This window comes from Rhagoletis pomonella, unplaced genomic scaffold (genome assembly GCF_013731165.1).
Source record: "Rhagoletis pomonella isolate Grant_MI unplaced genomic scaffold, Rhpom_1.0 Rhpom_scaffold_00007, whole genome shotgun sequence".
NCBI classification, from domain to species: domain Eukaryota; kingdom Metazoa; phylum Arthropoda; class Insecta; order Diptera; family Tephritidae; genus Rhagoletis; species Rhagoletis pomonella.
Window position 1 is genome coordinate 10,295,143 of NW_023458561.1, and position 12,933 is coordinate 10,308,075.

The following is a 12,933-nucleotide window of genomic DNA, read 5'->3' on the forward strand; positions in this document are numbered from 1 at the left end:
GATTCCGCATTCCCGGCGGCGATGAAATTTCTCAAGTAAAAGTAAACAAAGCCAAATGAGAGGATAAAATAAACTGTAAAATATTAAATGTTGCCGCCACTGTCTAAAATATTTTATATTATACTAGAATAATCTACTACTTTCATTTTTATCGATAAATTTAAATGACTTCTGTCACGAGCCGTAAGAGGAGTTCTAGAATTGCGCCAATTGTACTTTAATTAGTTCGTGCATGAAATAGCTCGAAAGCAATTACTCAAGATCTCGTCATACGTCCTGGTTTTTATACCTTAAAGTATGTATAATTTAACGATATCATATTTCGCAAATTGATCTAATTTATGTTTGTATCCATAACAGGAATTTTAACATACATACATGTATAATTACATATATATATAGAAACTATGCAAAATAAAACCTGAATTCACATCCAGCTGGCGCAGTTTTCGTTCAAATTTCTAAGAAAATCAGGGCGCTTTATTCCGTTGAGAAACTGTCTCAACATTTTAAAATTCTTTAAGAATTTGCGGCCACGGTTGCTGTCAACGACGTTGCTGGTGAAAACGAAATACAATTGTACTGCAGGTCTACACGTGTCCATTGCTAACCTCAAAGTAAGTACAATATGAATTCCTATGCTTTAAAAGGTCAACCACACCCCCGCAGTGTTCACATGGCGAAAATGACAATAGCGAGGCATACGTATCCTGCGTTAAATGTCACAAGGCGTTTCACGAGTCCTGCGCCTATAAAGTTTCTGACTCCTCCCTACAAGCATGGAAATGTCTGACTTGTATAGAATCGGCTTCGACGTCATCGGCGCGAAGTATTTCAAGCCGTACCTCTACCTCAAAAAAGCGCTCAGCTGAACTCGAAATTCAACGATTGGAGGAAGAGAGGCAAATGGCTATGGCGCGTGATCAGGAACTCCTTGATAAAAAAAATATAAGATTCTTGAAGCACATAACCTTAACAATGTCCCACAGCATAAAGAAAATCTAGAAGACTCTATTTCAGCAAAATCTATTTATTTCGATGCCTTAACAGGCAGTTCAGCACCACATTTGATAAACGGAACTTCAGCATCGCTCCCGAAAGGTCCCATTATTGAGTAATTCAAGCATAACGAAAGGCAGAATAAGTCACTATTTGCTGGTCAGATTACTGCTACAGTGCAGTGCCCAAATTCTGCGCTAGCTTGCGCGCCCGCGATATCAACGAATGCAATTACAGTTGCTGCTCAGCGCGCTGCTACATTGCAGCACCTGAATTCCGCGCTAATGTGCGCGCCAACTCCCACGATGTCGGCTACTGCTGCTCAGTTCGCTAAAACCGCGCAACACCCGAACTCTACGTTAATGTGCGCACTTACGTCGTCGACGCATACAGCTACGCCTGCTGCGCAACCCGCTGCTTTGACGCAGCATATGCGGTTTCTGCCGTCGCCTACACAAGGTACACAACCTGGCTTAACATCGACCATTGTAAATTCCGTGCCGATATGCGCACCTCCAACAAATTCCATGTTTTCGTCAACCCACAATTCGGCATATTTTTCAACAACAATTTGTCTACCACGCTAATATGTGCACGCCAATCTGTGCCTAAGGAGTTGCCTACGTTTTCCGGCCAGCCAGAAGAATGGCCTCTATTTAGTTCAGTGGTCGGCAAAAGTTAAACTGTGACTGTGTTGGTGAGAACAAGAGAGCTGCTCTGCATGAGCAACCCAGTAGGAAATTACGAGAAGTGAAACAAAATTTGTAACTTATCGGTCTTCAATAAAAACGTATAAATACATATATTTAACACATACATATGTACATATATGTGCATCGCTCATTTACTATAAAAGTATCAAATCGCATAAAAGCAAAAAGTACTGCCGGCTAGCGACTTGAGGACCTTGTTGCGGCTCTGTACTTTATTGACAATAGCGGTTGCGTGCGCAGAGAAGGAGAGCAGGCTGTCGAATGTTACTCCGAGTATTTTAGGATTATTCACCGTCGGAATTGGTGTGTCATCGACGTGATTTCCTAGCGGTAGCCTGACCTCCTTCGTCCAGGTTGTGAACAGGGTCGCATAGGATTTCGTAGGGGAGAGGGCTAGACACTTTGCAGTGAAAAAGCGAGAAAGGTCAGGGAGATATCCGTTTAATTTCGAACACAAGTCATCAATTCCATTCCCAGTCGCCATGATCGAGCAATCGTCGGCCTAAGAGACAATCGAGACTCCCTCTGGTGGTTGAGGGAGCTTTGAAATGTAAAAGTTAAACAGTAGTGGGGAAAGGATACAACCCTGTGGAACCCCCTGTTTTATTTTTCTAAGTTTGCTCGATTTGTCTCTAAACATTACCGACGAGTGTCGACCACTCAGATAACTTGCCGACCACCGTTTGAGCCCCTGTTGGAGAGAGGAAGCCTCTATATCTTCTAGTAGCGTGGAATGGCTGACAGTGTCAAAAGCCTTTGACAGGTCCAACGCTACTAGAATCGTTCTCTCACAGGGACGTTTACAGTTAAGGCCACGAGTTATCTGAGTGTTTATGGCGTTAAGTGCTGTTGTTGTACTGTGCACTGTATGGAAGCCATGCTGATGCTTGGCTGGGGTCAAGTGGTTAGTGAAGTACGGGAAGCAAGGCCTCGAGTGTCTTCGCTACCGGGGAAAGGTGTTATCGGACGATAAGAATCTCCTATGTTAGCGGGTTTCCCCGGTTTGAGCAGTGGGACCACTCTCCCCACCTTCCAGATGTCTGGGATGATGAGAGTGGCCATGGACAAATTGAGGACCTCCGTTAGGTACGCTACCCCCGCAGGACCCAAATTTTTCAGCATCAGCATGCATATTCCGTCGGGACGCATGGCTTTGGAGGCTTTCGCCTTCCCGATGGCCACCTGAACTTCACCGCAAGTGAAAGCAAGGGGGCACACAAGTTGTTGGCAGTTTGTGCAGCCTTTCTGGTCACTCGACGCTTGGCTTTGTCCACCGGAGGATGCAGTATGAACTGCCGTCTAAAATAGCTCGCGCATCGCTCCGGGTCCGACGACGAAAGAAATTTCGACTCAGTCGTCGTGCTTCGTCGGATTGGACAGTGACCTCACGGTTGACCAAAGCTTACTCACACCAGAGGCGAAGTTACAGGTCTTCAGATGCTCCTCCCACTTCTTCCGCTTATGTACGTTTACTAGTTGCCGAATCTCCGCGTTGAGATCCCTAATACGGGGATCTCCGGAATCGGCCTGACGAAGGCTGTCGCGCTCATCGGCTAGAACAGCCGCTTCGGCAGGGAAGTTTGGACCTGGGTCCGTTATGCATCCTGCCGGTATGAAGCGAGCTGCATCAGCAGTGACAGCCCTACGGAGCTTACGTTCACCGAGATGGACGTCGGTTGGTGTGGGAAGCGCAGTGAAGGTGTTTTCAGTAAACTCCGCGTAACCTTTCCAATCAGCTTTAGAGAAGTTGATATAGGTCCGGTGTTTAGCGGAGGCAAAGTCGGTTGGCTTATCTAGCGAGATGACTATGGGTAGATGGTCTGATGCTAAAGTCAGCATAGGTCGCCATCTTATGCTGTTTATCAGACCAGCGCTGACTATGGTGATGTCTGGCGAGCTGCTGTAGTTACCCATAATCCTGGTGGGTGCGTCGTCGTTCATTGTGCAGAATGTCGAATAGTCTATTTGCTCAGCCAATTCTGTTTCCCTACGATCGTTTGACAGGCTTGAATGCCAAAGATCGTGATGCGCATTAAAGTCACTTACTACCAAACGGTTTTCACCTCTGAGGAGCGCACCTATATCAGGGTGATATCCTGCCGGGCAGCAGGTGACAGGGGGTATGTATATGTTAAATATTTCGAGCTCAACATCGCCTGACCGGATAGCAATGCCCTGACATTCTAGGGTGGTATCCCTGCGGTCGATGTCTGCTTCGATAAGACGATACTGCACGGTGTGGTGCGTGATGAACGCTAAGCGATCTCGACGGTGCACGTTGTACCCGGCACAATTCAACAATGTTGAATTGCTGTGCAACTTCGTCTCTTGGACCGCAGCTATTAATATACCATGCCGACACATAAAGACGGTTATCTCCTCAATCTTGCTCTGTAGCCCGTTACAGTTAAATTGAAGGAGCTTCATGTGGTTCGGGAGACGTGTTGTGATGTGGGGTGTAAGTGATGTGTGTGTTCTTACTGCCGTTGGCTGTGTGCGCTGCTGTGATGGTTGCCGCCCTGTGGTGGTGGCGGGAGGCGTCGCCGCAGCACAACACTGGCCCTCGAAGTTCCTCGTCCAGTCTCGCGTAGTACGCAGACCTGAGCTTGCCCTAAAGTGGCACCAGCCTAGGCAGGCGTTGCACTTGACTGATGTCACATTACGGAATATCCTGATCTGACATACCGTGCAGATTGTAGGAGGAACCAGGAGTTGTTGGCGGCGGCGTGTGGGTGGTGGTGCGGCTGTGTGTGTTCTATGGTCTGTCGTGGATTTGGTATGGTCTGTGGTGTTATTATGTTGTTGTGCTGTGGTGACTGTGTGAGGCTGCTCTGGTGGACTGAGGTTAGCCGTGGAGGCTGCTCTGTTTGAGCAACAGGGGGCCACATACGACGTGGTCCACTGCCGATGTGTCCGTAGTCCTGAGCACACTCTGAGGTGACACCACCCCTCCCAAGCATTTCACTTGACAGAGCTGGAGTTGTGGTGTAGTCGTCTCTGGCATACACAGCAGGTGTAGGTTTCTGGGTTTGACTCGATGCCAGCCCTGAGTAGGAGAAAACGTAGCGAATGTAGCCCTATTGACGAACAACTTCTGAGATACTTCGTCGACCTAAACGGGGTTAGATCGCCGAAACAACAGCCCTTGGTCGGGTAAAACCCGAGTCATTCCGGTACGTAGAACCGGCTGTCGTGGGAATGTTGAACATTGAATTGGATCGTCGTTGGAATCGCTTCATCGGGCACCGCTCTCTAAGCTACGTTTTACGCAATAAAATATACATACAAGTATAACGTGATTTCGTAAGGAGTCTGCAGTGACAAAACAAAAAATCAAAAAAGGAGTAAATGAGCGATTGTAGGTTCATACCAATTTTTCCAAGTCTGGTTCATATACAAAAGTCTAGGTAAAAAAATATATTTTTCGGTACAAGCATCACGCATCACATTTTATTTAGTTAAGTTTCATTTCATGCACGTACTTATTTTATTGTTTTATTGATCTTTTTTCACGCTTTAATAACAAAGCCACATTTTAAATACATTAATCACAAAGATAAAAAAAAACAATATTAACTGAAATCGTTTGGTCAAAATCATGGAGATGAGTTCTAAATAACGACTAGAGATCCAAGACAGCGTCAAAGGGTTACTTTTCCTGATTAAGGGAATTGATGAATTCCTCTAATTTTTCCTGTATATGCCGCACTTTAACTTTAAATGAAGAATGTTTTAAAAAAAGTTTAAGTAAAATTTTTTAAATTAAGTTTTCAATTTAACAAACGTACTTAATTCCTCTGCGAGGGTGACTCGCTTTCCCGTCAACAGCTGTGCCTTTTTCTCCTCATCATCACTGAACTCATCTAGAACCTCTTTGATCTCCTTGTCTAAACGGCGTGCTTCGCGGTTAATGACTTGCTGTCTTAATGCGTTCGAAGTAACTTTGATTACTTGTTGAATTCGCCAGAAGAGCACAACATCACTACAACTTATCTAAAAGCCACCAAATAATTTTTGAAATCTTAAATAAAATAATTTTCCACCATATTACAAACCTCACATTCTGCACCCTGTTGACTATACAAATAATACGCTTTCCGGCAATCATTTGCACGATGCAGTGCCTGTTTGAGGAAATGTCTGAAATAATGAAATAAAACTTCGTTTCAAAAAGAATTCAAAAAGAAATTTGATTAAAAGTGGACTATTTTTATCCTTCTAATACATTTTATACCTTCTATAGACGGGGAACCATGTTTGACGAATGTAATCTGTATCGACCTCGATGCCATCACGCTGCAAGTTTTTACGCACTGTTGTTAGCTCGTCGTAGGACAAAGTGGGTAAGTGTTTCTATAAATAAACATAAATAGTAAATAGACCGAAATACTTTTAATTTTTATTTCACAATGGCTAACTCACATCATCGTTTTTCAGTACTTTATCTAGTTCCGTTTTAACGTAACGTCGTTTAGATTGGTCTTCTGTCAATGATTTCCAGTGTGTTAAGCGAGTAAATTGCCCGGGACCCAGCATTTCATTTAAAGTCTCTTCAGTATGTGCAAGTTTAGCCCTTACGGATGTATCCAAGAATTTTACGGCTTGGTCCCACTCAGTTTTATCATGAACGAATCTATCTTCTAATGTATTAAGTTGAATAACTCGAAGCATGTCAATAGCCTTATCTTCCCACGAATGTCGACGGATTGCTTCATCCACGACAGCACCTTTGAGACTATCAAATATGTCATCATGATCTGGTGACTTTTTCGCCTTTTCCATTAAGTTAATGAATTCATTTTGAAGCGCTTCCCAACCTACGGATAACATTGACATTTCGTTAGAGAAAACAAATTTTAATTTGAAAATAATGTACCTGCTTCCACAGATTTAGCTGGCAGAGCCTGCTCGGCCCATTGCCGGAGCTTTATATCAACCATCGTATTAAAAGAATCTGTAAAAATTATCTCATTATTTCACATGAGCATTTGATGTAAAACTGTAAAAAACTGAATAACTAATGGCGTTTTCGTTTCCATAAAAAATGTTGCCTTTGCGTTACCCGGCTCTTACTGTTTGTGCTTAGAGGTCAAGGAGAAGGTAACATTTTTCGATAGAAACGAAATCGCCATAACAGTCAGACAATAAAAATTAAGCGCACGATAATCAAAGCAAATGCCAGTTTATGGAAATCTGAAAACATATGGACTTCAAAGCATAGTTAATCGTTACAATTTAAAGCTATTTCACTTTCTCAAACGAACAAGACATTTAGGCATTATGTTATTTCTACGTAGAACGATCCAAACGTATGTTTATGTATGTTTTTGTATTAGTCAATTGCAATGCACCACAAAATGGAAAACGAGAGGGATCAGCTCATCTAAGATAGAGTCTAATTTATATTTACATAATATTACTTTGAGAACCTGACTGTGCGGCCGGCAGGTAAATATTTTCAAAAACGTAATTAGATAGCTTGTCCCATAGCTTCTCTGTCAAGGCCTCTTCCCATTTTTTGGCTGATATTTGTGAAAGCGTAACCACTTCATCTAAGATTTCGCCCTTGGCCTTGTCAAACAACTCATCTCTTCCCGATTCACGAAGTCTAAATATTCTTTAATTAGTAATTTTAGATATGTAAAAGAGCTATAAAATTACCTTGGAAAATTATTTTTCCATTCGGTTTCCAAATTAAATCTGGTAGCTTTAAATGCATCAGCTTGTTGTTCTATTGTCTCTCGGACCATCTTCCAAAATCGATCAGATACAGCCAGGCTAAGATTTCGACTAGTCACTTGGTGAGGCATTATTACACCTCGCCGACTTAAAACACATATAAATAAAAAATAACAGCAACATAACAAAAAGATACTACTTACTGAAAAAGTTTGGAATTCTTGAAGAAATCTTCTTCATATTGCCTAATTGCTTCAATGCTGTCATCTTTCCGACCACGACCAGTCACCACAGCATAATATCCCAATGCTTTCATAGGGAATAATTTGCCAGAGAGAATCTTTCGAATCTAATTCAAATTAATTTCATTAATAATATTAAGGTGTTACAATAATAATATTATTAACATACCCTATCAGGATCTGCAAGCTCTTCCGCCAAATCAACTTTGGTTAATACAAATATGGTGCGTCGTCCCAATGGATCACATTGCATTACCAAATCTGTTACATTACTTCGTTCAGCATCTACTGAACCATCTTGTATGCATAAAATGATTGCATTAGGATTGCTCATGTAGTGTTTCGTCATTTGATGAATTGAATCCTTCGTATCAGCCGCCATGTCAACAGTCATTGTCTGCATAAAAATATATATGATGCTGCATATAAGTACTTCATTTACATATACATATCACACTTTTTTTTCTTTCTTTCTTACCGATATAATTCCAGGCAAATCTACTAAAACCATTCTCTGTAGGCCTGGACCCTTTACGGTCATCGATATTACTTCGTTGCTAACGGTTTTTCCGCCACGAACAGAAGCTCGCATTCGTAATTCAACTTCACGACGAAGCTCTGCTAAGTCAGACTCCTTATTTAAGTCATATTCTCGGTCGGAGTCACGAAATTGCGCTACATGGTATGGTCCTTCTGCGAGAGTTACTTTTACTGGCGCACGCGTCATCATTTCCCCACTGCCTCGGGGGAAAATTCGTGCTTTTGCAATAGATTCCAATACAGAAGTCTTACCGCTACTTTGATCTCCAACAACAACAACGCGAGGCAAATGATCGGCCATGGAGTAACTCGTGTCGTAGCCTGAGAGTTCATCAAGAACTTCCGAATACATATCAATAAGCGACTTTTTTATTTTTTTCGCTGTCGTTTTTTTATTTGTTTTGAGTATTAAATACTGCTGCCTCAATTCGCGATTCTCCTTTTCCATTTTTTCCAGTTCTTTTTGATATTTAATTTGTACGTTCATGATTTCAGTTTGCAATGTTTCTACTTGTGTTTGCAAATTTTCTAAAAAAAAGCACTGCATAATTCAAAAGTCAATCCGAAAATAATTTTCACTTACCATATTTTTTTTTGCTATCGTCATTTGACAGACCTAATGCTGACACAGAAGCTTTGGATTTTATATCATCTTTGGCTAATTAAAATAAATATAGTTCTTAGAAATATTATAGCACACATATTATGTTGCTTTTTAAATTCTCTCACTTTAATAATTGAATTTTTAAAATGAACATACATTCAGTGATACTAGCATTGTTGCCTTGATAATCCGCGGCCTCAATTGCATCGTCCAGACGATTATCGAACCACATTTTCCATTCAGCTACCTTCTCTTCACCAAGTTCTTTTAGTTTAGGATCTAAATGCGAAGACAAAGCCACATAGATTACTACTAGAAAATTTGTACTTTAGAAGACAACACATCATATTCAACAGATTGTGAAAATTTAGATACATAGGTACAGTTATAGTACAGTAGCACCATTATTAAAATTTATTATTTAAAGTTATTTTTAGTGTACGCGATGCGCAAATCTTTAAGTGAGAGAATTTCTTAGCAACCTTATTTACAACCACTTACCTATTTGAACCACATCCTTCATAACACTGCTAATTTCCATTAACTTTTTTGAAAAGGTACCCCATTTGTCGCCCTGCGGCAAAACATCATCTAACCACTTCATATCTGGCAAACCATCCTTCCACTCTTCATATTTCTGCAGTATCAATGTAAATATAAATTTTATGTACGTACGAATAAGAGAATGTAGACAAAGAATAATGGTTCATTTATACTAACTTTGCTTAGTGACACTCCTCCGCCGATAGCACCACCAAGTACGATATATCTAAGCTTTAAAGCCCCGCGTAATATACGTACAACTAACATGCCATATTTACGCGATGGCGGAGCATACCAACCATATCTACCAAACTGCTGAGGACTAAGAAAGTCAGCAGGAGCACATTGCTGAAATTGCACTGGCCGATCATGCTCGTCATAGGGAAGCCGGCGAACAGCTTTGTTGCATAGGGTGGAATGATTGGAGCATATGACTTTTGTGCAGAGGTACGTAACACGTTGGGCAGTTTCCCTAAGGATATACGAAAGAACAACAAAATTAACAAACGATGACGACATCCACACCGATATTATTAGTTGCCTGTTTCATAATCTCTTGTAATGTGAACTCACCGGTGTGATTTATTTATACACACTCGTAACATGATCGTAGATCTAACTTGAAACGTTCCTTATCCGCGTGTAATATGCCGTCCCGACAACCAAATCAGTTGCAAAATCAAATATTTTCACAGATTGTGAAAATTGTGCTCCTCTTTTTCACTAGATTGTATGCTTCTAAATTTGACATATTACATTAATGCCAGACTACGCCAACTGTCTCACACCTAGTTTGCACGCATGAGTTTGCACGTAGAATTTTTGCACTAAAAATAGGTGAATAATTGGTAACTTCAAGGCGAATTTATACAAGGTGGTGTCACTGGCGAAAATACATTTACGCTCACGGTGCAGCGAACAAAGGTGGCGCTGTCAGTGGTACCGCTACTTTGGTTTTGCCGATATTGACAGTTGTGGTAACTTGTAAATAAACCTTTGTTTACAAATCAGCGAAAGAGAAATTCGCATTATAAGTTAAAAATCAGTTTAAATTGTGTTAATTTGCAATTTTTGAGTTGAAGACTGCGTAAAAACTAATAAAATGAAGTGCTGTGTGTTAAATTGCGACAGCCATCAAGATACAAGATGCGTAGATGCAAGTGTAGCGCTGGGACGAATCGCTGCATTTTGTGTACATAGGGCACGTCAAAGCCGTTCCCGAAATGTTTCTTTATTATTACATTAACAACATTTCCGCACAATGATTCTATCATTCTTGATTTTCGCTGAGGTACAGTGTTGCCAGAACTCTTTGGACGAACCGGCTAAATTGGCAAATAAAAACGGCTAAAATGTTTCAACTAAATTTCACATGTTTTATTTAAATAAATCACGAGTAAAAAGACTATTTCTTGGAGAGAAGTTACAAATTCGAGCGGGAAAAAATTTTGCCAGCAAGAATTTGCAATTAGGAAAACATATGATTGTGGCACATGGTTGGATTTTTTGTCGACGATAATTTGAATAAACCAGTTCGTTAAATTTAAAAATTTACAAGCTGGAGCGGTTTTAAAATGACAAATGTAAGTTAATACTTGTTTACTTAATTAATTTAGTTAATTCCAATGATTTGAAAGGTACTCGGCAAAAACAACTATCTATTACTATTACTATCTGATATTTTGAGTGATAATTGTCTTCCCTGCAAGGCCTTTTCAGACTGACAGATTCTCAATACACTCAGATAGAAACCAATACACATAAAAAACGCTGTAAAAATGTCCCCTCAGTTTTAAGGCAGTAAAACAACGACCTTAAGTTAACATCAACCGAGGCCATATGTTGACAAGGGATGCAAAATCACAGTTACACAATCCCTTCAATTCTGATGTAAGATATGATGCCAAAAGACTGCAGATCTCCCATTTAGATGACCGGTCATATGACCGGCAGATGTCTCGTAGGATTCCCAGAGAGTTTTGCTTTACATAGAAATTTGTGCTCTTTTATTTTCATTTTGACTCACTTCAGTGTTGGTTCCTTTAATTCAAGTTGGCATTCGGTTTTTGGAATTTAAATAAGATCTCAGCAAAAAAGTTTGATTAAAAAATACATATGAGTACATAGTGCTTGAAAATATCAATTTTTCCCTTACCTTAAACCTTTGAGAGTGGGCAAAAATGATGTTTTGTAATTTAGGCAGAATTGAATATGCGCCATCTGGGAAGACAATATCTACATGTAATATTTATTCTGTTTGTTGGCACTATATCCAAACACAAATGCATCTTAAGAGTCTTAACAGTGAAACAATTTCTTATTTTCTAAGTTTGCGAATAAAACTTCACACTTAAAATTATGACATTTATAACAAACATTTTATGAAGAAAATCCCTTCTTCGTTTAAAATAAAAATAAGCGAAATCGGCCCAATTTCATACAATCCTGCCTGACATGAAAATTTTCTCCACGATAAGGCTAGTAGCCATTTCTAACAGATTTTAGGTCGCTTAGTGCTCATTTACACACGGCGATTTTTGTTGCCGCAACTCGACGTTTGTAGGAGAGAGCGGGACGAGGAAAGGAGAGGGGCACCGAGTTGCTCGGGCAACACGCTTTGTGCTCTCGATCGCCTGTGCAAATTGAACCGCTGTTCACAGCTGACAACAACGATTGCATACACACAAATCTCCGTGTGTAAATGAAACGAGCAACGCCAAAAGGGAATGTGAAAAATCGCGGCGACAAAAGTTTTCGTGTATAAACGCAGTATTTGTCATAAATGGAAACATATATACATATTTGAAATTTAAGAACACAAGACAAATAGCAAAATCGGCTAAGAACGGCTAATTTTTTTCTGCAAAACGGTTAACAAATCGGCTGCCGGCTAAATCGAAATTTATCCGGCTGTTTGCTATCGCAACCGGCTAAATCTAACCGGAAAACGGCTCAAATGGCAACACTGCTGAGGTACTTCTTACAGGTCTATTCTGCACGTTACCGAAGATTTTAGCTGAAATTAGTCAAGAACGCAGAACGTATACTTAAACGCAGCATGAACCAAAAATACAAGATCACGTAAGAACGCGACGTTGTATTTGTAACTGGTTTTGAGAAAAAAGTTTGCGAAAGCGGGTTCGTCAGCTGAGCGTTTGTTTACATCACAAGCACCACTATTTTACACTTTTATTCAAGTAAAGAATAGTTAATTCAACATGACATCACATTTTAAAGCATTTTGTTGCATCATTTTACCTAAATTGTGCGTTTAAAGTGGCTGACAATAATTTTGGCTAATTTTGGTTTTCGTTGTTTTCTTTGCTTTGTTTACTTTTCGCTCGTTTTCCAGTGAAACAAGATGGCGTAGAACCCTCTAAAAAAATCGACTTTTTTCACTCTCTTGTTCTTACGTGATCTTGTGTCTTTCGTTCATGTTAACGCAGTCTGTATACGCAGAATTTTGTCGATTACTGGAGCCCTCAGTGTTGCTTACTACAGTGTTACCACTCATTAATGCCTTTTCATAAACTTACCGTTTCAACTAAAATTTTTCGTTCTATAATAGTGTGGCGAATACTGCGGCAACACAAAGCGAACAACGAGAAATAGG

The 12,933-nt window shown here is 40.4% G+C and overlaps 1 protein-coding gene across 4 annotated transcripts; it reads right to left on the reverse strand.

Annotated features, from left to right (window-relative positions):
• Positions 1–4,924: 4,924 nt before the first annotated feature.
• Positions 4,925–10,108, reverse strand: LOC118742300 (dynamin-like 120 kDa protein, mitochondrial). Of its 4 annotated transcripts, none has more exons than XM_036474270.1 (16): positions 9,894–10,108; positions 9,498–9,792; positions 9,279–9,414; positions 8,934–9,056; positions 8,757–8,831; positions 8,112–8,701; positions 7,803–8,030; positions 7,595–7,740; positions 7,374–7,538; positions 7,142–7,320; positions 6,589–6,666; positions 6,135–6,529; positions 5,947–6,065; positions 5,768–5,852; positions 5,501–5,705; positions 4,925–5,426 (listed from the first exon to the last, which is right to left on the reverse strand). In XM_036474270.1, exons 1-16 carry the CDS (start codon positions 9,923–9,925, stop codon positions 5,362–5,364), a joined length of 2,916 nt encoding a protein of 971 aa, XP_036330163.1. In that variant the 5' UTR covers positions 9,926–10,108; the 3' UTR covers positions 4,925–5,361. The 4 variants fall into 4 exon arrangements, with proteins under 4 accessions (XP_036330163.1, XP_036330162.1, XP_036330165.1 ...); XM_036474269.1 differs by having other exon boundaries at positions 7,133–7,320; XM_036474272.1 differs by lacking the exon at positions 8,934–9,056.
• Between the last annotated feature and the right edge of the window lie 2,825 nt (positions 10,109–12,933).